The 27,729-nt window shown below is 34.0% G+C and overlaps 2 protein-coding genes across 4 annotated transcripts; one reads left to right on the plus strand and one right to left on the minus strand.

Moving 5' to 3' along the window:
* Nucleotides 1–464: 464 nt before the first annotated feature.
* On the minus strand, nt 465–10,620 carry ANKRA2 (ankyrin repeat family A member 2). 3 transcript variants are annotated; one of them, XM_039858059.1, is made up of 9 exons: nt 10,412–10,620; nt 7,556–7,948; nt 6,797–6,955; nt 5,186–5,251; nt 3,149–3,246; nt 2,520–2,645; nt 2,151–2,217; nt 1,558–1,638; nt 465–970 (listed from the first exon to the last, which is right to left on the minus strand). In XM_039858059.1, exons 2-9 carry the CDS (start codon nt 7,842–7,844, stop codon nt 960–962), a joined length of 897 nt encoding a protein of 298 aa, XP_039713993.1. In that variant the 5' UTR covers nt 7,845–7,948; nt 10,412–10,620; the 3' UTR covers nt 465–959. The 3 variants fall into 3 exon arrangements, with proteins under 3 accessions (XP_039713993.1, XP_039713991.1, XP_039713992.1); XM_039858057.1 differs by having other exon boundaries at nt 465–975; XM_039858058.1 differs by lacking the exon at nt 10,412–10,620 and adding an exon at nt 10,266–10,333 and having other exon boundaries at nt 465–975.
* A 242-nt stretch (nt 10,621–10,862) lies between these two features.
* On the plus strand, nt 10,863–25,792 carry UTP15 (UTP15 small subunit processome component). The gene is made up of 13 exons (XM_039858056.1): nt 10,863–11,013; nt 13,797–13,965; nt 15,165–15,257; nt 15,358–15,542; nt 16,669–16,847; nt 17,411–17,536; nt 19,132–19,267; nt 20,897–20,981; nt 21,864–22,013; nt 22,633–22,734; nt 23,117–23,250; nt 23,414–23,472; nt 24,015–25,792. Exons 2-13 carry the CDS (start codon nt 13,876–13,878, stop codon nt 24,230–24,232), a joined length of 1,557 nt encoding a protein of 518 aa, XP_039713990.1. The 5' UTR covers nt 10,863–11,013; nt 13,797–13,875; the 3' UTR covers nt 24,233–25,792.
* The last annotated feature ends 1,937 nt before the right edge of the window (nt 25,793–27,729 follow it).

Below are 27,729 nucleotides of genomic sequence, written 5' to 3' on the forward strand. Positions count from 1 at the left end.
ACAAATTCTAAACAAACTTCTAGAAATAACAATCAATAAATCTTTGTTGACCAACTTACAATTTAATTTTTTTTCATATTGTTTTGTTCATTTAATAATTAGTTTCTCAAAATTTTGTCATTTTACTTTTTTATTTTTATTTTTTTAAATTAAGTTTATTGGGGTAACATTGGTTAATACAATTATATAATTTTCAGGTGTACATTATCATTTGACATCTGTATATTCTATTGTGTTTACCACCCAAGGTCTAGTTTCTTTTAACTTCCATATATTTGATCCCCTTTACCCACTTCACCCTATATTTGACCCCCTTTACCCTGCCTACCTCCCCCTACATTTTATGTTAATTTCATCATTTCACCTAATAGAGTGTTTTGGCAGGACAGAAGGGTTAAACTGAAAATCTTTAAAAAAAATCCCTTAATAATCTTATATAATTTTTAAAAAAATAGCATGCAAACTAAAAGAAAATGTCTTTATTTATAACATTATTTTGTAAACAATCACACTGTGCATTTTTAGTTCAATAATAACAATTTTTTTTCTATGGATTTATAGCAAACCTTATATAAAGTCAATGAGTTAATACAAGAGTGAGGATGAATAGGGTAGAATAATTTTTGAAAACGTTAAATTACAGCACTTGATACAAAGACATAATTATCTATACCATAAAAATTTACATGCCACAAAACATTAATTTATAATTTTAATATGCCATAAAACATATTTATAAAAAAGCATCGACATTAATTTTATTATAAACCAGTGGATTACTCAGAGAAATATTTATTAAAACTTACTAAAAACCAGTAAATATTGCAACTGAGGTAAAAACTTATTAGTAAACAAAACTATCATTTATAAGAGCCAAAAAGCAAATGGAAGGGCAGACAACGCTTTCTGATGACTCCATCTATTCCTTGATATTTTGAAGCAGCTTCAACAAATGTGACTCAATAACCTGCTGGACTAGAACAGATAAGTGATTAAGACTACGGTATGTCGATTAAAAAATTTTAAAAAGAACTATTAAATTCAATTTAACATCTCCCCCCAAATAACTTTATTTTTCCTATATACTCATAGTCTATGGGCAACATGTACTCATGGTCTATGGGCAATAAGATTGCAACATGATACTTAAAATACACTTAAAATTTATTGTCAGTGACTTAGTAATTGCCCAAGTTAATGGATTTTTTATTTGTGGTTCCTAAATTTTGAGGTACAAAGTTGTTCTAAGTAACAGAGAAAGGACAACTACAGAAGCATTTTATAAAGTTTGCTACAAAAATGTTAAACACATCTTGTAAATAGGTGTGCACTTATTTTCCAGCAACTAATTATTTGTGTTGGTAAGAAGTAATAGTAACTAACTCATTTTTAGACCTTGAAGGAATTAATTGATTTTCCCCACAGTTAAAAGTACATGTCAGGAGTTAGGATCACATGCAATGTTCTATGACTAGTGATGAAAATGGCCTGGATCGCTGGTTTGTACTATTTACAGAGCATTGCTAAAATGAAACTTGAGAATTCTAAAATACTTACCACTTCGATAGCCCAGGGCTACAGCTAAATCCATAGAATTATATCCAGAGTCGGTTTCAATTGTTGGGTCAGCTCCATTTTCTATACCAAAATAGAAAAATCTAAATAAGAAATCTACAAAATGAAAATATGGATATGTTGGTCTATTACTGACTCAGATGCAAATAGGACAGTATCTTCAGGATGATCTGATCATGTACAGAGTATGTGGAGTGCACAGAATTCACTTTGGTGTGTTGAAGGGAAGACACTTCAAACAGATGGGCATCCACTAGAGCAACTGAAACTCATAAACAACTAGACGAACGTACGCATAAAGATACTGTGGACAGGGAAATCAAATGTGAATTCTCATGAGATCCCCAAAAGGAAAGCAACGAAGACAAATGCTCTAGCTGCGGGAGCGCTGTTATGGAGTGGCTTCTCACTTGCGCAGCTCTATGGTAGCAGGTGCTCCGGGGGTGAACGGCAGAAGGATTAACATATTTAACAATAGTTAATGATTCTTCTGAGTATTACCAAGGGAGGCCAGCTTGCAAAAAATAAAGTCCTCACACAGCATTTTCTAAATATTTTCATTTTTATATGCTTACCTAAGAGCATTTTTACGCATTTCACATGATTTCCATGTACAGCATAAAGCAAAGGTGTGCCTCCATTCTGTAAAAGGAAAAGGCGATTTAGTTATTCAAGGTGAGCAATAGCTGAAGAATTTAATGCTGCTGTGACTTTTACTGAGAATTGGGTATGTAAAAGTAGTTTAAGGTAATTTTAACATTTTGTGAAGAATACTTAAATCAGAATAACTGAGTTTAAGACATTAACTTTTTCTTCCAGGCATTTAATTAACTAAATTAATTAATTATTCTTCCAAGTGCTTAATAAAATTCATTATGTCTCCCCAAACCAAATAAATACTGGAGTCTGTTACAGCACTTTAAAAATCAGTGTCACAAACTCACCCAATCATATTCATTGACATCTACTCCACAATCAAGCAGCATTTTGACGATATCTGTGTAGCCTTTGCTACAGGCCAATGACAGTGCACTTTCTCTACCTTTTCCTAAAAGCTGGGGATCAGCACCCTGGAGCAGAAAGTGGATATCAAAGATTTTCAATTCATATAAACAAGAATATTGCTATCTCTGTCGATAATAATTACAGTTCAACACTTAGGTCATGTTATGTCCTGGTGTTAGTATAGAAATAATGCAAACTTCTACTCATGGATGCGCTTGTTATTAAGGTTGTCTGGATGCCTCTTTCCTCTCTTTATCTCAGCCCTAATCATCCTTTCACTCTGGAGTCAAATTACATCTCCTAAGAAGCTTCTACTACAAGGCTGACAGTACTTTTGTTCACATTGCACTCAGAGGGGGCTGGGCATTAAATTATTTCTCACTGTTTCATGTATGCTTAGTCTTGCCTTCCCAACTAGATCCAAGTTCCACAAGAATATGAAAAGCATTTAAAATTTTCGGATCCTTTACCAATTACATCTTGTTGGCTGGAGATACAAAAACTTTGCTAAGGACTTAACTGAACTTAAGTAACTGTACAGATACATTTTCTGAGGCATTTTCCTTACATTCTGAAGTAGAAACTCTACCACAGCTATTTGCCCGTGTGCTGCAGCCCACATCAGAGGAGTAAATCCTTCTTCATCCGTGTGATTGATAACATTTTCTATTTAAAAGAAAAGCAATTTTTGTGATCTAATTTAATAAGCACATATTAATATCACTATGAAAAACTGGTTTTCTAAAAAGTTGATTATTTTATTCGATGAGATTCACTTTGTGCTGATTTTTGTTCACTGAAGTCCTGTTATGTGTTGTTGCAATTTGCAGTCTGAGTGTATTAAAATGTGCTTCAATGTACACATAGCATATTATATAAAGTATAAGCTATGAGACACAACATAATGCTACAAGGCAACCCACAGAACACTAGACGCAGAATCAAGACACCAGAGTTTGAATCTTGGCTCTGTCACTTTCTAGAAGTGTGATTCTGGGCATGTCACTCAATTTCTCCAATAAACCCAAACCTTGCTTATCTTGATGTGCAGTTGGGAGGACCACAATAAACATGAGCTTATAGGATAGCCCTTACCATTACATAAATATACATTGTCATAAAAACTTCAAAATCTTATTAAAGCTATCTTCTACACTATAGCTAACATTGCTACCTTTGAATTTCTTGCTAACGCAATATAATGTGAATGAAGATTGAATAAGACAGTGCTATGCAATTCTACTTTGAACCCCATCTCGTTCTCTAGATTCAGTCTACTAGTTATAAGTCCACAGTTCTTCCCCTAAATTTAGGACATTGAGAATGAAATTTCACATATTTATAAATAAACAGAAATATAATAATGAAGAAAGTCTTTCTTATAAAAGAATGACATGATTTAAAAAAAAAAAACTCTTTTATCTTGTGTCCCGTATTCGATCAATAAAGTTAGGACAATGAGCTAATTTTGAAAAATGAAATTAAAAGTAAAGCCTGATCTTTATCACATTACACCAAAACATATTTCATATGTCTCAGAGATTGAAATGTAAAAAGAAAAACACAGAAGTTTTAGAATAAGGCATGAGTGAGTTATTTATAATCTTAAGAGTAGAAAATCCTTTTTAAGCAGGATATAAGACTCAGAAGTCACAGAGAAAAAAGTAAATTTACTGCTTAAAAATATTAAGGCTTTGAAAACATCATAAAGTCAAAGGAAAAATGACAAACTATGTAAAAAATAGAAGGTACATAAACAACAAAAAGCAAATTCTTTAACTTTGATAAGTGTTCATATAAATCAACATATAATAAGCAGTTCACACAAAAAGTCATTAAAATAGACCATCATTTAAAAAATGTAAACAAAACCAGTATGAGATACTATTTTTCATCCATGAGATTGGCAAAGATTGAAGTCTGATAATAACCTGTTGTCAGTGAGGGTATGGAGAAATAGAAACTCTAATTGTGGTGTGAGGATCGAACAATCATCTGGCAATATATGTCAAAATAAAAATTCATATACCTTTTGACCCAGTATATATTTTTGAAGGAATTTACCTATGGCTATACTAAAAAAATTGCCAATAATAGCGTTATTTAGCAGCAACAAACTGGAATCAACCATCGCCAGGGGGACTAGTTAAAAAATAAAAAACGAAGTACATGTATATGAATACAATGCAAAATCATGGACCTATTAAAATGAATGAAAGAGATACTTATGTATTTATATGGAAAGATCTCTAAAACACTAAGTGAAAAAAGTAAAGTGAATATTTCTCCTTGTGTAAATAACAAAAAGCACATACATATTCTCACACACAATCCCAAATATAAACAGGAATATTTTCTAGAATAGTTTTCTGAAAATATAAGAAATTTATGATGCTTGCTTTTGAAGAAAAGGGTAGGGTGGTAAGGGAAGCTATAATTTCTATACTTTAGAGTACTTTTTTTTTTAACTCGGGTTATTTGCCTGGTGAGATTATACAACTAGTTTTTTTTTTTTGTCTGTATACTTTCCTATTTTAAAAAAATAGCAAATCTAATAAATCCTATTAAATATGTTTTAAATACACTTTATAAAACAGGCTATTACCTTGTTCGATACGAGTAGCCAGGTAGAGCATCTCTCCCTGAGCAGCCAACTGGTGTACAGATAAAGCTAAAACAATACCATAAAAAGTGTCATGTATAAACGTAGGTGTACTTTCATCATCTCATTGTTCACGTTTGTGCACACTTTTCTTTTCCAAAACAAAAACTATCATTTTGTTGTTTAAAAAATATAATTTAAAATATATCCTAATATTACAAGTAGCCATTCTGTATCTGAAAATTAACTCATATGTTTAAGGTAATTCTGAATCTGCAAAGTGCTTTTATCAACAAATATGTAAATTTTTATGATCAGTTACTAACAGTGCAAATTGTTATTGATCTTATCAATCAAAGAAATGGCTCAGGTACTTAAGTTTTAAAATGTTATTTTTGTAGCCAAATTTAAAAGGAAGTTGGGTTAAAAGACACAAAGACATATATACCTTTTGTCTTTTTATTGACTTAATCCATTGAAGTTCCAAATATCACTATTGTAAGACTCCATGAGTTTTTCTTAACTTTAGGAGGAGTGAGGTAATAAATGGAAAACTAGCCTTGAGAGTAAATTCTTGAGTGCAGATCTAGTTGTGGCTAATTAGGTATGTGTCCTTAGATAACTGATTAAACAATTTCTCTATAACATGAAGGATGTGAAACACCTGCTGTTTTGGCGTTTTGAGCTCAAAAATTCTATGGTTGGAATATTTTAAGACAATCTCTTAATTTTACAAAGCCAAAGAGGCACTGTTCTGTAAGAGTTTGTTTTAAAAAGTAGTATTACTTGATCCTTGACTGCAGTGATATGACTGAGTGGTCTTAATACAGAAAGGAAAGCTATGGGGGTGGGGGCACATGCAAATTTATATAAGTAAAACAGAAATGGCCAATAGGTGTAGAGTCGCAGACTCTTCATGGCTTAACTGCTATAGCATGTGATTCAAATCAGGAGGGATATAGTGTTTCCAAAATAAAGATATATATTTCAGAATACAGATGCATTTACATTATATTTTCAAATACAGTTCCTAATATCAAATTGCTAACTGGTTTTCTCTCATTAACAGACCCATACTATATAGAATATTTTCTAGTATATATAGAAAAACTTCACTTTATTTCTTCTAGAATGATTGTACATTTAAAAAAATTGTGGATTTGAAGTTTTAAAAAAGGTGGTTTCATATTTTTATTGTTATACTCAAATTCAAAATTACTATAGAAATCACTCAGCTTTTACTACAAATCATTTGTGGATCTGTGATCTAGTTTATAAGTGAAATGTGAAGGCTCGTACTCCAAGAACGCAAAACACAATGTCTTACTTTGTATAAAGTTCAGAATAACTCATTGTTTTTATAGTAAAACTATAAAGGTATTAAGAGTTAATATTTCAATCTGTATTTGTTCTTAACAGAGAAACATAAAACATGAAATATTGGAATATGCAGTAACAGGTGAAGAACTTTCAAATTACTAAAACTATCAGGATATCACTTTGGCGTTCCAAAATGGAATATGCATTTAATGAAAATAATGTTTCAAAGCTAAATTCTTAAAACCATTATATTAGTAATAAGAATATTTTAATACATCAGTGGAAAATACTTACAATTTGCTAACAGAGGTGTGGTTGAGACCTCATTTCCTCTGTGTTTGTTGGTTAAAGTAGTTGACTGTTTTATAGGTGAGAAGTGCTTCGTTGTAGAGGGAGTGTAGACATGCCTTACTTGAATTCCCGGAGAAGGAGATGTATGGATATTACATTCGGCTAAGTAAAATAGATTTAAAGACATTAAAACAATACTTTAATGAAAAGGAGCAAGGTGTATATCTTCAACTGTTTCTCAAGTGATATTAAATTATTTTTGCCATAAAAAGTCTGTACTACCATAGAGAAAGTTCCATAAAAATTTGTAGTAATGTTTAACAATTTTATTCTGGGATTAGTTTTTTTATTCAAAAGATTGTTATAAAAGTAAATCTACAATATGATAACAGACTTCACTGCATTAAAGTATAGGAGCTAACGCCAATCAAATATTCATAGAATAGGGAATATTAAGCTAATTCATTTCTAAAAGGCACAAATAATTTCTTTCCTTATGATTTTAAAAGGTACAATAAGGAACTTTATAGAGAATTTGTAAATAAACAAAAGTTAAGCAACAAATTAAAAAAACCAAAATGTACTTATAGACAATAAATAATATAAAATTATTTAATTTTGGTTTCTGTGAGATTCTAGAAAATATTAAAAGATGACTTCTAAACTCTCTTCCCAAACTCAAAATCTCATGATCAGAAGGAAAAACAACAACAAATAAACAAAAACAAAACAAATGTGGATATTTATACCATAACTTTCAACCTTTAAATAAGACAGATGCCACCTCCAGGTCAGAGTTAACCTGATCTTGAATATTTTTACTATCCTCTTCATTTAAAGACTTCACAAATCGAGAACACACATTCATATCGAATCGGTTAGGCAATATGAATTTCATTCCCATGGCAACACCCTGAGCCGATCCTTCTTCTGCATTTGAGTCCAGCTGATGTTCTAGTTTAATGTCTGGCATGCCAGTTAGACTATAACTGCTGGGACACTCTTCCACTATCAGCTGGGCTCCAATATCCAGATTTGCTGATGTAGCCATGATTTCACTGTAGTTTCAATAATTAAAACATTTCTTCATAATATCCTCTTGGTTTTATAAGAGCGGTATCCAGTGTATTCTTGGAATTTATATATTAAAAAAATCTGAAAGAAAAAATTACAAGTATTATATCAACTTAGGTAAAGTACACTTTACCTAGTCATTTAAATAATCATTTTCAATCAAATATGCAAGTGATGCTCTTATAAGCACCGATTAATAAGAGAAAGTATAAAATGTTCAGAGGTAGAGAACCCAGGATATGAATCCAAGTTTCACCATTTATTAGCTGTGTGAACTTGTATGAGTTATTCAACCTCTCTAAGCCTTAGCCTCACATGTAGCATGGCGATACCACCGTTACCTTCACAGGATTCTGGCAAAGACAAAATGAAATACAGTAACATTTTTACCTCCATCGCTAGGTTCCAATCAATTTTAGTTACCCTTTTCTCTCCTTTCCTATTCTCGAAATTGTCAAATGGATAAAAGACCAGGCTAACAATAAATTTTAACCTCTCACCTGAGGTTTATTTTTTAACGTGCTGTGTATATATGGCTCTCAGTTTGAATTTAATAAAAGATAGAATTCATGCTGTATCGAACTCTATTGGCATCTACAACATCTGTGATACCTGGATAATGAAAAGCTATACAAAGCTTTGGTTATGATAAACTGAAGATATATTTATCAGTTTTTGTTCAGATCAAGTGTTACCAACTTCATATAGGTTTTTATGTAAAACAAAGTGTGTAGATTATAAATTGGCTTCCTTTGCTTTAGCATCTCTAGGACATTAGGATCAAAGCAGAATTTCTGAATCTCAACCTTTGTAGCAAGTATTAAGAATTGATGATTTTTTTCAAATATAGATTGTCAAGGTATGAACTCAATAAATGCTAACTCTCAAAGCTTAGATTATAAGCACACCTGTTATTGAATCATTTACTACTGGAGCTTCTCTATGGACCTTAATATAATTTCAAGAGAAATTTCTCTAGTGTACTTCACTGAGACAGGAAGACAATTAATAACATCTAGTTAATTTTTTCATGTTAGGGTTTACTGCCTCTTAGAAATTTTGAGAAGATGCAGGGTGTTTTAAATTGGAATTAAACGGAATTAAAAGAGAAGAAAGCATTAGGATCACAGTGCAGCAGAGGTTGGCAAACCATACACTTACATATAACCACTGTTTACAGTTTTAAAACATTTCCAAGATTGATCCTTATAACAATCTTTTGAGTAGTTAGGGCAGGTAATCGTTATGTCCACCACGGAGAAGAGAAAACAGAAGCTCACAAATTATAAGGGACCTATCCAGCTCTTCTGACTACATCACCTTGTCCATTAAAATAAGAAGCACTAAACTAACCCAAAACTTTCAAGGGAGAAAGACTTGAAGAAATTATTACAAGTTGTAATAATAATTTAAAAAAGAATGTAACAGGTAACAAAGTGAATAATATACTTTAGCAGAAGGAAAGGAAACCAGATCAGAAAATGAGTTGTGATTCAAGTGGAGATGTAATACATTGGTTTTTAAAAGGGTATTGCAAGATATGAGCTGTTTCCTTAGGTAAGAGCCAACCTCACAGACTCCTATCCTGAGGTGGCCTAAATGCAACTCTCCTGAGCATTCTCGGCATCCCACATTGATCTCGATTTCCGCATTTATCATTCTCTTGAAAAATTTCCATTTCAGCTCCCAATAAAGTGAAAATTCCTCTAGGACAGGGACCACTCTTACTAATCTTTGCATATAAAACAGTGTTTGGTCCTATCAGGTGCTCTAAAAATGTTTTCTGATTTGATAATATTGTTTCATATTCTTTTCTATCCTGAAATGACCTTGCACAATGTTCAATAAACATTTGCTGATTAGATCTGATTTTGCATTCCCAACATCGCTACTAACTAGCTGTGCAACCCTGGACAATGATATAAGTATTCCAAGACTCATTTTATTCATCTATAAAATATATTTGAAATAGGCATCTCTAATACTCTTTCCAGCTCTAAACATCTTCCATGTTATAAATCAGGGTTTATAGATGAGACTACGGGTCTTTGAGAGGAGAAGAGCAAATGCGGGAGGAAAGAGTGGAAATAGAACGCTTGATACTACTCTAGAGAGAAAGTTGACTGGTTAAGCTAAAATTTTGAAGAAAAGGAGAAGGGGTAAAAAAAGTAATCGGAAATAGGAGGCGGTGAGATAAAGAGGTAAGGCCAGGTATAGTTGAGATCACCTCGATCCTTCGGAGCCCAGGGTTGTAGGGGGAGAGAGGGCCTAAAGAGATAAAGTAGGCAACTGTGCTAGTCCCCAGGGGATGGTAACAGCAGGTGCCCCCCGGCTCTTCCTAATCCTGGAATTGTCCTACAAAGAAAGGCAGGTGCTATGAAAATGAATGATGCCTCACAGGCGACAGGTGCCCGGCGTCCCAGAACAGAAGCCAGAACAGAAGCCTGACTGTTGCAGGAAGGGAAGTCCGCTCTGTTGCCACCCGCCAGCTCTGCCCGAAAAGTCCTAGTGCGGCTCAGGTACGGCTGGCGGAAACTGGCTCACCCGCGGCGGGCGGGTCCTGGGAGTAGGGGTCGGATGCCGGCCAGGTTGGGGCACAGGGCCTCGCGATCACCTTCGACAGCCAACAGCGAGCTGGACCTTTACACCAGCGGCCACAGACTCACTACAGGCCCTCAAGCCCCGGCTTGTTTTGACCGCGACGTCACTTCCTATTTCTTCTTTCGCTTTCTGGACCAAAAATGTTTCGCATTACTGCAGCCGAGGGGACTTCCAGGTTCTTTCCCACTGCTGCGCTGTGCGGTCCTTACTGTCCGAGAACTATCGAGACAGGCTCATTTCCGCGGATTGCTCTGGGCCAGCAGAACCAGGCCCAAGTCTCGCCCTCCGGCCACGCCTCCTTCCATCGCCCCGCCCCCTGCCTCGCCCCCGCGACACCCGGCCTGCGTGAGTCTAGTGAGCCTGCGCCGTTAAGTCATCTTCGTGCGACGGGCGTGGCCATTCTATTCGCGCGGTGTCCCGGCGGCTCCTGGAGTTTCCACGTGATTTTCCTCTAGTGATCCAGGACCCAGATAGGACGCTGGCAGAGTCCAGGAAATTCTCCTTGGAACTGGGGTGTCTCGGCGGACCCTCGGGGCCCATCGAAGGTAGGCGAAGGCGGCTCCCAGTGTGGGTAGCCCAGACTCACCTCCGACCTTACTCTGGCATGCTCCTCTGGGGCTTTCCAATCTTCGCAGAATGGCTAAACTTGACCAGCCCCTCAGGATCACCGCAGTTTCGCTTCTACCTAGATTTTCCTCCTTTACGATTACGCACTCTCGTCCATGATTATTAGTCCCCGGAGTGATCCGCACCCCTGCAAGGCAATGGGCAGATTTTCATATCTATCTTTGCTTATGAGACTCCTTCTGTTTCGAATGCTCCCTCCCCCGCCTCCGCCTTTGTGCCCATCTTAAGTAGTCAGTCTGTTTTAATGCTGTATTTCAAGGCCCAGCCAGATGCACGCTTTGAATCTTTTTGGGAGAAGTCCACTTAGAATTAAAAATCTGAGCTCAACATTCTGTACGTTACTTATAGAATATATTTGATGTTGTGCATTGTACTGTAGTACCTGTTATTCATTTAGTCCCAGTTTCTCAGGCTCTGAGCTCTCTCGATCATTTTTTTCCTTTTTATTTTCACATCACTTCTTGCCTCCATGCCTTTCCACTGTGTCGTGCTTCCTTTCCCCCCTCCCCCGCCGCCTCCACTGCTGTTTCTCACTTTATTCTGGCAAACCACTGCTACTGCTTCTCACTTTTTCCTTTTAAAACTTTAAAACTATTTCTCTCAAGGCAGATTTCTGTGCTTTGCCTGTACTGTAGTAAGGGGCAGGCTAGATCTGGCTTGCTGTCTTTTTAGGTAGCCAGTGAACCAAGAATGATTTTTACAGGTGGGCATTTGCAATCTATTTGATGATAGGAAAAATTAACTTTAAATACGAAGTAAGTGAAATATTATCCTTCTCCAAAGAATTCTATTGTTTTCATTCACAAATAAAAAAAATTGTAGTCAACTATTTTGGGGGTTTCATTAGTAAACTATTGGAAATTTTCTTTCTTGCTATGTAAGTAACTACATAATATCTTCTATTTCTTCTGTTCAGCTGCAAAGCCTGAAATATTTATCATCTGACCCTTTACAGAAAAATTTTGTCAACTCCTGCTCTATAGCAGTGTTCACATTATAGACACCACTTATGATTTTAATTTTGTGTTATTCCCTAGAACCCAGCACAATGTTTCCTTTCCTTCCTTCCACAAACATTCTTTGAGCACTTTTTAAAAATGCCTTCCAGAGACAAAATGTTCAGTTTCATGGAAAAAAGAGATCATTACAATGACATGTAGTTATATGCATTGACAGAAATATGCAGTCAAGTAGGATTATAGAAGACAGGCCTCTGACACAGTGTAGGAGGTCAGAAAAGGTTTCCTGGGTGATGTGATCCTTGAGTTGATCTTAAATGGAAGTAGGCAGAAAGAGGTCATCCATGGTAGAAAGGACAAATGAGCAGAGACATTGAGTCAAGAAAGAGCATAGCATGTTAAGGGAATGCAAGAGATGAAGCTGGAAAGATAAACAAGGGCAAGGTCACAGAGAGCCTTACATGCCATGGTAAGGAGCTTGGACCTTCTTTTCTGGCTGTTGTTAGGCTTTGTAGCAAATTTTCATCATAGTTAGATAACTGATGGGTATTTGGAGGATGGATGAGGGAGTCAGGGAGACCATATATTGCACTATTTCAGTAGATGAGAAGATCTGAATTAGGTCAGTGGAACTAGATGGAGTGGACATGATGAAGTTCAAAAAGATTTGGGAGGTAAAATCAGCAGATCTTTTTAACTGTTTGTATGTTAGAAGTGAGGAGGAAGGCCAAGTCAAGGGTGATTCCAGATTCCCAGCTGGTGCCAATCACCAGCTGAAATCGAGTATGTGAGGGCACAGACCATGTCTTTGACTTACAGTGTCTCTAGTGCCTAGAACAGTGTCCTACATGTTGTAGATACTTGAATGGACAGAAAAATTTCCCATCTTTTAATCATTGATAACCATGTTTCATCAAAACAGCCTTTAAAATAATGTTATACCTATTTATTTTGGTGTTACTGATGCACTATTTTCAGGCTTTCTGGAATTAACAATGAGTTGCACCATTGGAATCATTCTCTTGATAATTAAAATTGAGTCTCTTTTGCAGTTGAATAGTTCTGGAAAGACATTTTGGCTTACTTAGATGTCAGTTAAAAGTTTTAATTCATTTTTATCCTATTATGTCACTTTATAATTTAATTTAAGAATTGCTTTAGTCTTATTTTCTTATTGTTTAAATGTTTTTAAATTAATTTTAGGTTTCTATATCATAACTTTTAATTTAATTTTATTTTAAGCTTTTAAATTTAAAGCTTCTACATTAGAATATTAGCTTTGTTTTACTTTCTTCTTGGCATTTTTAGGCTTTCAGGAAGTCAAGTCCCTAGACTATGTTTTTAAAGATTAAATGTCATCTTAAGTTTAGTTTTAGGAAACTTGTATTTGTGGTTATTGCCTTCAATAAATGAACATTCTAATGAACATTCTAAGCCATTGTGCTCTCCGCTTTTGCTGCTGGATGGCTAAGCCAGATTTATTCCCAAGTGTTGTAAATTGGTCAGTTAAAGGTGAGAGCATTTGTGTACAGCCTCTTTGTATAGCTGAGTAGATGATGTAATATGGTAGCCCTATCTATATTCCTACTGCCTTTAGATTGTCTTTTCTTTGTTATAATTAAATGGTTTATTGGTCACTAAACTATAAGCTATTACACAGCCTTTTGAAAGGATGCAGAATGAAAATCAACTATATATACAGGTTTATGAATAACATGTATATAAAACATTTTCTTTTTCAGACATAAGACAGAGTCACTATAATTATTTTTAACGTCAATTCCAAACTACTTTTGGATAACAGTCCAATTATATGAAATTATGGCTGGTTATAAGCCTGTAACTATTCAGGCATTTCCTGTACTTGGTGAAAAAATCACCCAAGATACGCTATACTGGAACAACTATAAGGTAAGTATTTATGCCAATTTCTCTAGCATGTGTTATACTTTGGATACTCTAGTAAGACAACCAATAACTAAAAATAATCATCAGCAACTTATAGTTTAGGCAGAAAATTTGATATCTGATATTTTTTCTAGGAATTTTATATAGAAGTTTGTATTGCTTCATCTGTTTAAACGTACAAGTGCCTAGCACAGAATAGATGATTGATACCAAATGAATTAAGTTTCTGAATTTGAATCTTATGTGAAAGGATTTTTTTTTGCCTTTTTAATACAAGGAGGAAGTGATGTAAAATTCTTCTAGAGTGTAAAGGCTAATAAATGATTTTTAAAAAAGATGAATAGCTAAATAGAATAGATTGAGATTGGGAGATTAATGGAAAAATAATTTAAATGGAAAATACATTAAAAATACATTAAATGGATAATAAATACATTAAAAATGGATAATAAATGAACAATAAATACATTAATGGACAATAAAATACATTAAAAGAGCCCCAGCTTCACTCATAATTGAAATGCAAATTAAAACAGTAATTTGGATACTGTTCTTTTATATTATATATTATATTTTATATTATATTTTGATCATCATTGCTATTTGAGGAAGGGAAATTGGTGGAAACTTTCTTGAGAACAATTCGGCATCATCTATCATGATAAAAATACCTTTCAGCCTTGTAATTCCACAGCTTGGAAGTTACTCAGTGAATATATGTCCCCAAATTTGCTAAATATATATATATAAAGATATTCATTGAAGTATTATTTATAATATTAGCAATCCTGGAAAAACTTGTGTCCATTAGTAGTAGACTAGTAATGGATGATAAATCTATTGCCTGTGTGAAAAGTTAGCGAAGATGTGTCATTAAGTGAAAAAAAAAAGCAAGGTGCACAACAGCCTGCATGATATGATCTTTGTGTCAGTTTTAAAAAAAAAAAATGTATGGTTAACTCTAGGCTGGTACAGCCATAACTTTTTTTTCCCAGTAATAATCCGAGAAAACTCCATAGCTAAAGAGAAAACGTGAGGTGTGGCTTTCCAACTATATACTTATTTTCTTTAATAGGAACAGGGATAGCATAATCTGGGTGATGGAATTTGGACCTTTTTGCTCTCTTCATACTTCTGTATTAATGTTACTAAGGTATTACCAATTGTAACTCTGTTAATACTCTATTATTTTTTTTATTAAGACCCCTGTTCAGATTAAGGAGTTTGGTGCGGTGTCAAAAGTAGACTTTTCTTCACAGCCTCCATATAATTATGCTGTCACGGCTTCTTCCAGGGTAAATAGAACATTACATTTATTTTTCTTTTGTATAGTTTATATTTACTACTGATGATGCGCCATCTCGTGAAATGCTGTGTTTTTTGTCTTTTTTGTAGATTCACATTTATGGCCGATATTCCCAAGAACCTGTAAAAACCTTTTCCCGATTTAAAGACACAGCGTACTGTGCTACTTTTCGACAGGATGGTAGACTACTTGTGGCTGGCAGTGAAGATGGTGGAGTTCAGCTTTTTGATATAAGTGGGAGGGCTCCCCTCAGGCAGTTCGAAGGCCATAATAAGTAAGAGATAGTTAAAAAATCATTTTTAATTGAGGTATAATTAACATACATTATATTAGTTTCAGATGTACAACATATTGATTTGATATTTGTATATATTGTGAAATGATCACCACAATAAGTCTCATTAATATCCATCACCATACAGTTAGTTTTTGTGTGTTTTTTTTGTAAGTGCTGTTCGTTTTCTCAGCTTTGAATAAAAACATAGAGAGCAGTTCTATGAAGATTATGTACCTATATATGCTTTATTTCCTAGTCGTTTTAAGACAAAGTGTGTGACCTGGTCCAGTCCTATGGTCCAGTTTGATGGGGTTCATGAATTCCCTAGAATTGTATGTGATACTTTAGGAAATACATATTCATCTAGGGAAACACCCTATAGCATTCATTAATTTCTCAGAGAGTTCTGTGACCCAGCTGAGATTATAAACCGATGATCTAAAGGCAGCCTACAACTACTGATGAAAACTCTGTAGGCCTGGACTGTATTAGAGGTTCTCATTTTGAAGTCAAGTTGGAAGATGGATTTTCTTTCTTCTTGGATTTATTTGCCACTTGATAAATAGAATAGCCAGGGCAGTTTTATATTATAACTTTGTTTCAGGATTACCAGTGTAAGGGCCGAAATTTGGTATCAATTTAAAATCTCAAAAATTTTTTTTAATAGTGTATTATCAGGATGGCCTTACCTCATCTGTGAAACATTTAAAATATAACAAAAATTCACTTAACCTGATCCTACTAAGTGGCAGATTTTAGAATTTTTAAAGAACTACCCATTTTGAAAATTATTAAATTAAAGAAAAGTAACTTTGCACCAACATTTAGAACATTTACTTTCATTGAGCAGCTAAGTATAATTGTTGACATATTAGAAAATATAATTTAAGGCTATTATTTAATATTCTTATTAACTTCATAGTGCATAGGTATTTAAAATTTTAAATTGGCTTGAGGACAAACACCTGTTTAGAATGTTTTTTTCTCTCATGATTTCCCCTACAATTACTCCCTGATTCTGAGCTGCTTTTTTATTTGGGGAAAAGGAGTATTTTATGTTAGAGGGTGCCAGAAATATAATTTTTTCCCTTGTTTTTTAATATGCTGATTCTTGATCTTTCAGAGCAGTTCATACAGTAGATTTTACTGCTGACAAATATCATGTGGTCTCTGGGGCTGATGATTATACAGTTAAATTATGGGATATTCCAAACGCCAAAGAAATTCTGACATTCAAAGAACATTCTGATTATGTGAGGTGTGGATGTGCTAGCAAACTGAACCCAGATCTCTTTGTAACAGGTTGGTGAACTCCTCACCCCCCCAGCTCCTGAAATTGATAAATTTATTGCGATAGGTTTTAATATGCTTTGAGACCCTTTTGGGATAGAGAAGTTTAAAAAATGTTTATAAAGAAATATGTTTTTGTTTATCCTATTGTCTTATTTTCTCTTTCTTCTTTTGGTGATTGTTCTTATTGTCTTCCAAATGTGCGAAAAAGGCTGTCTTGAAAACATGACTGTAAAAACTGTAATGGGTTTAGTACTCTGATTTTAAAGTCTCCGCAGCCAAGAAACAAAGACAATACAGTTCAGCCTTTGAGGGTGCCTGTGCAAAGATCCCCAGAAGCCTGAAGATAGGAATAGTTTAAGATTCTGTGTAGTATAATACAATGCTTCTTCAGAAATAGTCAGAGAGTTTGGAGGTACTGTATCTTTATGAATATACATGTCTTTTAAAAATTTTATCTAAGCTTTTTCTTCTTTTAAAATTTATGTTTGAATACATATACATGCACACATATGTACACACAATTTTTGTTTTTTTGAGTAGTGAAACTCATAATATAAAAATTGACATTTTAGGGTCATATGATCATACTGTGAAGATGTTTGATACACGAACAAACAAAAGTGTTATTTCTGTTGAGCATGGGCAGCCAGTGGAGAGTGTCCTGCTTTTTCCCTCTGGAGGTCTTCTGGTATCAGCAGGTATTTTTTTTTTTTAATTGCTTTCACCAATATTGTTGGTCTTGAATCAGATATTTCTTTATCAGTTACTTTTTGTAATTTATCAGTGTGTAATTGAATTGGCTATCTAGGTTTCTCCCCAAACTTTTGATAAGCGTGACAGGCAAGGAGTTATAACTTTACTGAATACCTAATAGCACAGAGCCAAGCACTGTGCTATTTTATATATATTATCTCTGATACTCTAGATGAGCCTAGAAAGTATTCAGTTTTCTCCCTGTTTTGCAACTAAGGAAATAAAAGGTTTAACTAATTTGTCCAAGACAAAATGGCAGATCTGAAATCCCAGAATTTGAGAGCATGCTTTATGTCCTGAACGCAGAAGCCCAGGTTGTAGTCCTGCTGTTCTTACCTAAGAGATCTGCAGCAGCTTTTGAAAACAGTTTCTTTCAGATCTGAAATCAGGTTTGTCTCATTTCTTGTAACTCTTGAATGATAGTTGATAGTGCTGAAGGAAGAGATAATGCGAGGTCAAAGGGGCCTTGATAACTTTTCATTTAGTTGGAACTACGGTGTTTTTCTTATGTTGTTCATAGTGCATTTTTACAATTATAGTTGTAGAAATAAATTGGCTTTTTTCATTTGTCGAGTCAAAATTAGGTAGCATGTATACTTTACAGCATACCTATTGCTGTGTGTAGCCTTTTTTTTTTTTTTTTGCTTAACTCTGACATTATCCTGTGTTATACTCTTTTTCCCAGTACCTATTTGATTTAAAAATAAGTTGAAAACATTTTCAGACATATTCATTTGTCTTGCTGCTATTTTGAGAAAGAGAAATAAGTTCAAGATGAACAGGGAGAATAGACACCTCTATGCTAATCTCTGCTTTGTCACTAGCTATGTGACGTTGAGAAATTCCTTAACTTTTATAGATCTTGAAAATGAGAGATTGGGCTAGATCGGTGTTTTCAAACTGTGATCTCTTTCATGAGCTCTCACACGTGGGGAGACAGGGACTGTGAATTTGGTTCCAGGCCCTGTTTCCCAGTCAGGGTATGTAAGAAATTTGTTCCCTTCTCCAACCTCTTTGTCTACTTTATTAGACTTCTACTTAATATTTTGTTGAAAGAAAAGATGCTGTATTAAAAATTATTTTTAAACTATTGGATTAAATTGCCTTTAAGAATCCTTCCAATTCTTAAAGTGAAAAAAAGTTATAGGGAAGCTTTTCAGTTTTGTTGAGATTCACAAAATTTTTAGGAAATAAAATCTACATTTTCCCATGATTGCACAAAAATTTTTGAGTGATTTTATTATAACTTTTTAAAAATAAGATCTTTTTTGATTTTACGTTTTATCTTGCTAGGCAATTCTGTGTACTTTACAAATACGAAATTATTTAGTTGTCATAACAGTTCTGTGAGGTAGAAACGGTTATTATGAGTTACACACCCAATAAATGGTAGAGTCAGAACTGAAACCAGACAGTCTGCATATGGAATCCCCCATTTAACCTCCACGCTGTGGAGTGTCCACTGAAGAATGCTTTTCGGAGCTTTAAAGTTTTGAATCTATAGGCAAAATAGCAAAGTAATGATTCTTTCTTTTCATAGGAGGTCGTTATGTTAAAGTCTGGGACATGCTAAAAGGAGGACAATTGCTAGTGTCTTTGAAAAATCATCATAAAACTGTGACGTGTTTATGTCTGAGCAGCTCTGGACAGAGGTTGCTCTCTGGTTCACTGGATAGGTTGGCATTTTAATTTTCTTTATTATTAGGATAAGTGTTTACTGCTTGAGGAATGAGTTATTTCTTTAGTATTTGTGATAAAATAAATAATTCTGCCAAATTATTTACATGAAAAAAATCTATTCAGTTGAAAATTTGACCCTTTATTTATATATAGCAAGCTTATTTTCTCCCTTGATATAGTTTATTGCTTTAACTTATATACTTAAGGTATTTTATGGAACCATTTAAACATTAATCTTTTAGAATAATCTATATTAGTCTATAGTTTCTTTTGAAATCACTGTTATATATTTTGAAACATTTATAATGAGTGTATATATTCTAGCTTATATTCTTTAAAATTTAAAGCTTCATGTGAAAATTTCTGTACATTAATGTGGCCCAATTATTACTATTTTAAGTAGGTATTAGTATTCCATTAGTTAATGTTCTAGAGCAGTGCTGTTCAATAGAAATGTAATGTGAGCTACATATGCCATTTAAAATGTTTTAGTAGCCACATTAAAAAGGTAAAAAGACATAATTAATATTAATTTAACTGGGTAAAACTGATTTAGTCCAGTGTGTCTAAAATATTATTTCAGTATGCGATCAATGTAAAATTTATTAATGAGAGATTAAAAACAATTTAAGCATCTAATAGACACCCTATGATACAATAATGTTTTACAGTGATTAAAGTGAAATATATTATGTTTAACAAAAATAATTTTATACTGCCTCGGTTTTAAATTTTAAATTTAAGTTAATTAAAATTAAGTAAAATAAAAACATTTAGTTTATTTTCACTAGCTACATTTGAAGTGCTCGCTAGCCACTAGAACTATGGCACAGTTCTAGAATTTATATATATTCATCCGTTTGGTCATTTTATTTCCATATTTCCTTTTTTACTGTATTAGGTAAAGCCTTGTTTTTTCAGCCTGTTTATTAAAAAGTATACACATTTTAAATCTAGAAAATATTTCTAATACAAAGAATTTATTATGTAAATATACAGCAAATTCTTTGTAATGGTGTTACTAGGTAATTTGGGACTTGATTTTTAGATGTGTCCCTCAAAAGCTAAGTGTCAGTTTGGACTATTTGTAGTAGTTCTCAACCCAGAGTGATTTTTGTCTCCCAGGGGATATTTGGCAGTATCTGGAGACATATTGGTTGTTGTGACACTTGGGGGTGGAGTGCTCCTGGCATATAGTGGGTAGAGGCCAAGGATGCTGTTAAACATCTTACAATGCACATAGCAGCCTCCACAACAGAGAATTAACTAGCTCTAAATGTCAATAATGCTGAAGTTGAGAAACTTGCTCTTTTGATTTCAAGTGTACTTTTCATTGATAGTTTTTTTAACTCTCAAGTTTTATCTTCAGGCACCAGTTATTCACGAACTATACTTCTGATGGCTAGTCATAGTCTTTATACAAACGTTACGCCTATTACTAATAAGTAGTTCAGTTTTAAAAGAGATTCAGTGATGAATTAGTTTGTAATTAATATTACTATTTTTCTTCATTTTTGTACAGTATACAAATTTAAAATTTGTATAGTGCTTTTCAAAAAAGTAGAAAATTTGCATTTTATACTCATTTCCAAGATGATTTGTGACAAAGCTTTCTTTTTTGTTAGGAAGGTGAAAGTATATAGCACAACTTCCTACAAAGTTGTTCACAGTTTCGATTATGCAGCTTCAATTTTGAGTCTTGCCCTTGCAGTAAGTACTTTTAGCTTTTTTTTGAAACTTTCACTAACTGCCTGTTAAATGAAACTAAAATGGAATGTTAGACTTTATCTTTGTATTTGAATAAGTTATTTTCTTCTTGCCACATTAGAGAATTAAATTAAGACAATTGCTAAAATATATGACTTATCCCAATAACTTAGTATGTGTTCAGATTTAGGTCCCACTTACTGCATAGGTTCAAGCCAAGTACAGTGCTTTAGGCATTGTTAACACCAAGGGCAGGACCTGGAAAGTTGATAAACCTCTTTTCAAAACATTTAACTCAAGGGTTAAGTACTCTAGAAAGTCAAGTTGGCTCTCTGAGCAAGAAAACAAAATAACCACAACAAAATGGCGGGGAGAAGAGGGCATGACAAAATGAAATATCTTTTTTTTTGTTGATTGCTCTTTCTGGAATGTCCACTGTCAAGTTTCATGAGCCATGGAGGAGGAAGATATTTGAATACATTATATAGAAATCTGATTTGGGAGAGGAAAATCTTATTACCAAGTATTTTCTTGGCAGGATTGTAGAAAGTCATGCCACCATATAATTCTTTTTCTAGTAAGAGGATATAGAAACAAAATTATTTCGAGTTTCCCAAGATGTCAATAACTTTTTATTATTATACAAACGGCCAGTGATAATTTATAGCAGGTATAAATTCAGTCAATATAATAGTATATTGGAGGAAAAAATGATTTTTCTCTAACTTTTTGCATAGATCATTGTTAGGCAGGGCATCTGTATCTGATTAGAACTCTTGGTGAAAGAATGGATAAGCAGCAAATGTTATAAATGCTATTTTGAAGAAAAAGTAAGATAAATTATGAGTTAGGAATAGACTGACGTATTTTTCTCATTGCTGTTAGCATGAAGATGAGACAATAGTTGTAGGAATGACCAATGGGATACTGAGTGTTAAACATCGGAAATCTGAAGCAAAGAAGGATTCTCTACCCAGGAGAAGGAGGCCTGCGTATCGGACTTTTATTAAAGGAAAAAGTTACATGAAGCAACGGGTATTTAAATGTTTCTTATATTTTTTTAAAGGTGAATTTTGTTAGAGTAGTCAACTCCTTCTGTGCACATTATTGAAAAGTTTAGTTTGCATGGCATTTAACTTTATTTTGCTTTTTTCTATATCAGATTTATCTCCAGATTGCTTGATTGGGGACATTACTGATGAGTAATGGGGAATAGGGACTACTTTATTTAATACCCTGAATCATAACAGTGTTATAGTACTTTACCATGTTCAAAACAATGTCTTTCACACACTATCTGATTTGATCTTTTATTGCTGGTAACCAGAATTGTTTATTAGATCATAGTTTCTCTGATTGTGTTTTCTCTTTCTGCTAAATCATATTTCCTTTCATGCAAAGAGAATTGAAATCAGTAATGTTTGCCCAGAATTGAGATATCGTATGTGTGTTATAAGTTAAAATCAGAGTCAGAACACACCGATGTGGCAAATTATTTCATTTTTGTTTAATCTATATTATGGGCATATGACCATTATTCATGAATAGTTCAGGGACACCTTGGTATAAAAAAATACCACTATGAAAAAGTTTATTTTGAATGAAACACTATACAGATGTTGATTTTTCTCTGTAAATTTACTTTTCAATGCAGGATGACATTTTGATCAATAGGCCTTCAAAAAAACACCTAGAATTATATGACAGGGATCTGAAAAATTTCCGGATCTCCAAAGCACTTGACAGAGTCCTTGAGGTGAGTAAGGAGTGAATGATGTATATATGTGTGTGTGTATATAAAATATATTTTTTTAAATTAAGATTTTATTTTTTAAGAGCAATTTTAGGTTCATAGCAAAATTGAGGGGAAGGTAGAGATATCCCACATACCTCTGCCCCACTGCGTACTCACCTCTCCTGTTATCAATATCCCTACCAGAGTGTTACATTTGTTATAGTTGATGAACCTACATGGAGCATATTTTTAAAAGAATCATATTATTTGCTTTGCTCATTACCGAGACTCAAAACCGTGAAGATAAAAACCTATTTAAATTTGGTAATTGTTAGTAAGTTCCAAGACTATGATTTTTTTTTTTTGTCTTATCTGTTCATATTGGTACTGAATATTTTTCTAGCCCAGTTGTACAATAAAGACACCTGAGATTACAGTTTCCATCATAAAGGAGCTTAATCGAAGAGGAGTCCTTGCAAACGCCCTCGCAGGTCGGGATGAAAAGGAAATCAGTCGTGTGCTTAATTTTTTGATAAGGTATGTTTTATGTCTGTATTTTTGCACCTTAAATCCTTTATTTCCAAATGAGAGACATTTAGTTTGATCTTTGTAGAGAACTGATGGAACAACTCAGTTAATCTATTTTAAGGTTTATTTTTTTAAAGTTTGCAAGTTTCAGTAAACAGTTTTTGCTTTGTAGGAATCTGTCTCAGCCAAGATTTGCTTCTGTTTTGATCAATGCTGCAGAAATAATTATTGGTAAGTAGGTGTTGAATCTTGAAAAATCCTCACATGTTTGAAAAAATGATTTATCAAAATATGAAATCAGTTTTGGAAATTAATCAAAATATTTTGTTTTTATCAATTCTCTAATAGAGATTTTTATGGAGAAAATAAACACTAACAGTAAATCAAAGCATTTTAAAATGGATTAAAAATCTACAGTGCATTGACTTTGAATTGCTGTGACTAGGGTTATTATAATTAAAAAAAAGTTTTTTAAACATCTACAGTGACCGTGACTATTTTTTAATGGGAAAATGAAAATAAGTCAGAACTTTCATGCTGTACTTTTCATAAAGATTTTTTTAAATACATTTATTCGGATGAATTGTTTACTTTCTATAAATCATAAACTAAAATAAGTACAGATCTTTTAGTGTCTTGATATTTAATATTTTTTATTTATATTTACTATTTTATTTAATATTTAATATATTTAATATTTTTCTAAATATTGCTGTTCATTTATTGTTTAGAACAATATTTCTAACTAATGTGTTTTTACTCTCTCTTTCTAGATATATATCAGCCTGTGATTGGTCAGTCACCTGTAGTTGATAAAAAGTTTTTGTTACTTCAAGGACTTGTAGAAAAAGAGATTGATTACCAAAGAGAACTGCTAGAAACCTTGGGAATGATGGATATGCTTTTTGCTACCATGACAAGGAAAGAAAGCACTTCTATGTTGCAGCATGCATCTGATGGATTTCTAGAGAACAAGAAGATAGAGTCATAGTGCCTGCTTAATAAGACACATAAGAACTCCAAACTTGGGATGGATTTGATTCTATTAACTATTGGAAAGAGAATCTCTTTGATACATTAAAAAAAACTATTTTCAGAAGCAATTTTATGGAAGACACTGGAATGACAATGATAGGAAAATAAGTACCTGTTTTAAGACATGATTTTCCATGTAATGGTTTGAATTATTTTGTGGTGTCTTTGGCTAGAAGATCTCAGTTGTCTTGGTTATAGTGCATGTCCACCTTGGACAAGTTGAAATTAATTTTAATACAGCAAAGCTCTGTATCAGCATTTAGTAGGCATTCAGAACTCTGGAGAGGGTTTCACTTGTAAAGGAACAGGGCTTTATTTTTTAATTCTATCCTGGAAAAACCCAACAAAACAACAAATAAATTATTTCTTTAATCAGTACCCTTGAGATTTCCGGGCTCCAGCTGAGCTTGCCGTCCCTCTCCTTGACATCATCATTTATCCTAAGTCACATGTTCTGCTTTTGCGGGTAATAGGGCTGTATCTATTCCGAGTGCGGCAAATCAGTGGCCAACTTTGAGTAATTCACACCAGTTAGACATGTATTCAGAGAGAGTGATGAGGCAGATTTGATATCTAAAAATTGTGTTCTCCACCCCAGGTTTTCTTTTTCTTTCTTTAATGTTGACTATTTTTATCAGAACGAGGTCTACAGGTAGACCTTTTTGGACCATGTTTATTTTTCTTCCTCTCAATATGTGTGTAGCCTTTCTACCAGGTTTTCAACTTGCTTCAGGTCAGGGGAATGATAAAGTTTGCCATTTCTCTTGTAATGAATAGCCATTCATACTTTTATATACATGTTTGAAACTTATTGGAGCTACCTACCCTCTGAAAATCATTTTCTCTGATCTATATTTAGATTTTTTTTCCCCCTCCATTCTTCCCTATCATCTTGTGTTTTAGAATCCCAAGACAGGGTAGCTTGCTCTGGAAAATAGTCGTATTTTTTAAAAGTTCAATATAAATCACATTTTTTAATAAAGAGATTCTTATTTTCTTCTTGGCTTTTTGAGACGTATCAATTCTTGATGGATAGTCACTGACTAGTGACTCCTAGCACACTGATTTCACACTTGCTACCTCTCACACCTTCCCCTAATTCCTGTCCCACCTCAAGTAGTTAATTATCTCTAAGGAAATATGCCTTGGGCTAGCAGAACCCTTAGTTAAAGAAAGATTTTGTCATGGGAATCTCTTAAAATTTTAGTTCTGTAGTTCAGTTTTGCTTTTTTTTTAAAGCAGGAGAAATACATCTGTGTCTGGTGAGGGCTTATGCTCACAAAAGGGGTCTAGTTTCCCTTTCATGAATTGATTTAAGTGATCATCTAGCACAATGGCTTATAAGAAACCAGGAGTTTACTTCCCTGAGTGTGTATTAGTCAAGGTCAGAAACTGTCTCTTCATGTTGAGAAGGGTTAATTTATTTACATTTTGTATTTACAAGCTTTTAAAAACATTTAACTTCATAAATATGTGATCATTTGTATACTAATAAAAATTAGAAGTTGAAATTTTATTTAAACTAGCTGCCATCAAATGTGTAACATGTGACAAGGGTTTCCCATATATTTGATTCTCACCACAACTATTCAGTGTTGGTAGACTCATTTTATGTTGAATTAACTACAGTAAATTCACTCTTGAGTTCCCTAAACTTGAATTCTTAACATCATCCCAGCACTCTGAGGCTGCCTGCTGGGGTGAAGGTACTCATTCCCTTTAACAGAATGTCACTAAGTGCTGCAGTTGTTGGGTGCTGCTTTGCATTTCAGTTTTCCACATTGTTTATTAGGGATTGCTCTATAGCTCAGCTTCATTCATTTTTATGCTGGCCGCCTACTTCACTGTATAGATGTGCTGTAATCAGTTCAACTAGTCTATCAATGGGCATTTAGGTGGTTGCCATTCTTTTACGGTTACAAGCAGTTCTGCACTGAGCAAGCTTTTACATAAGTTTTTGTGCATTTTGAGGAGTGTTTACTGGGATAAATTACTATGAATTATTCTGATCCTAGAGAGTAAGTCTTTATTTCCCACCCCAAAGTCTTTATTTGGTAACATCTCATTCCTGCTGCTTGTTTTCATCTCCATCTTTCCAGTCAAAGCTCCACTCACTAGTATTACTTCAAGAGATATGCCTTAAATACCTTATCCTCATGCAGGGTGCTTTGTATTCTACAAAATAATTAATTGTAAGGGACAAAGGCTACTATTATTCCCACTCTCCACATGGCGACACTGAAGTGACAAAGTTTGGGTAACTTGTTCAAAGTCCTGCAGTTTGCTAGTGGCAGATCTGGGATTTGAACTTAGGTTGAGTACTACAGTAATAGCATCTTATATTCTAGAAATATAGAATATGTTCTTAATTAATCTTGAGTTATTAATGATTAATTCTTGACTTTATTCACAATTCATAGTTGGTGCTTAGTAAATATGTGCGGAATGAATGGATAAAATGAACGAATGCTTATTGGATCCAGCTTGGCAATTTACGTGAAAACAGCAGTTACTGCGTGCAAGGTGAAATGGTTATATTATTTTTTTTCTAAGAGCTACAACTCAATGTTTCTGGAAGCTGTCTTTATTACCCACTGAGAATTTTAATCAGGTGAAACAAACCGTGCCTGACAATTTACCTTGGTTCGCCATTAGTCCACGAGGTGGCAGTATTCTTTCAAAAAGCATGAGAAACCTGCTTTTTGGCGGCCCTTTCTCTGAATCAAGTTGGTGTTCCTAAGGAGGAAGGTGAGTTCTCTCAGAAAACAACCAGGATATTTGATTATTGCTATGTTGACAAAGTGGGTTCAAAAGCCATCTATAATTATTAGATGCTAAACAGAAATATGGACATAAATCTTAAGTCCTTTTTGAATTAAAGATTAAGCTTTTCAACAATGTAGAATAATGGAAAGGACATGAGCTTTATAGTCTGGGGCAAGTTCCTAGCTGCTCTGGGCCTCAGCTTTCATATCTGTCAAATGGGCTAATATTATCTCCCTTGAAGGATTGTTGTGAGAATAAATGCAATGACATAAAAAAAATGTCTTATCTGCTTTACTATGTTTTTCACACATTTGTGAGTACAGACAGTCTACCTGCTTTTCATGAGAAAAGCTTTTTCTTAGCTTTTCTGATTATTAACATCATTTGGATCACTTAGATAAGGGTTGAGTTGAAGTGTTCTTTTACTAGCAGTCCCCGAACTTTATGGCTCCAGGGACCAGTGCTCCTATGAGAATCTAATGTCTGATGATCTCAGGTGGAGCTGAGGTGGCGATGCTAGTGCTGGGGAGCGGCTGCAAATACAGATGAAGCTTCTAGCTCACCTGCCCACCTCTCACCTCTTGCTATGTGGCCTGGTTCCTAACAGGCCCGGGGGTTGGGGTCCCCTCTTTTATACTATTATAAAGGGTGTTTTTAAAAATAAATCGTATAAACTATGAGGGTGTG

Source organism: Pteropus medius, unplaced genomic scaffold (genome assembly GCF_902729225.1).
Source record: "Pteropus medius unplaced genomic scaffold, Ma_sr-lr_union100, whole genome shotgun sequence".
In the NCBI taxonomy this organism is placed as follows: domain Eukaryota; kingdom Metazoa; phylum Chordata; class Mammalia; order Chiroptera; family Pteropodidae; genus Pteropus; species Pteropus medius.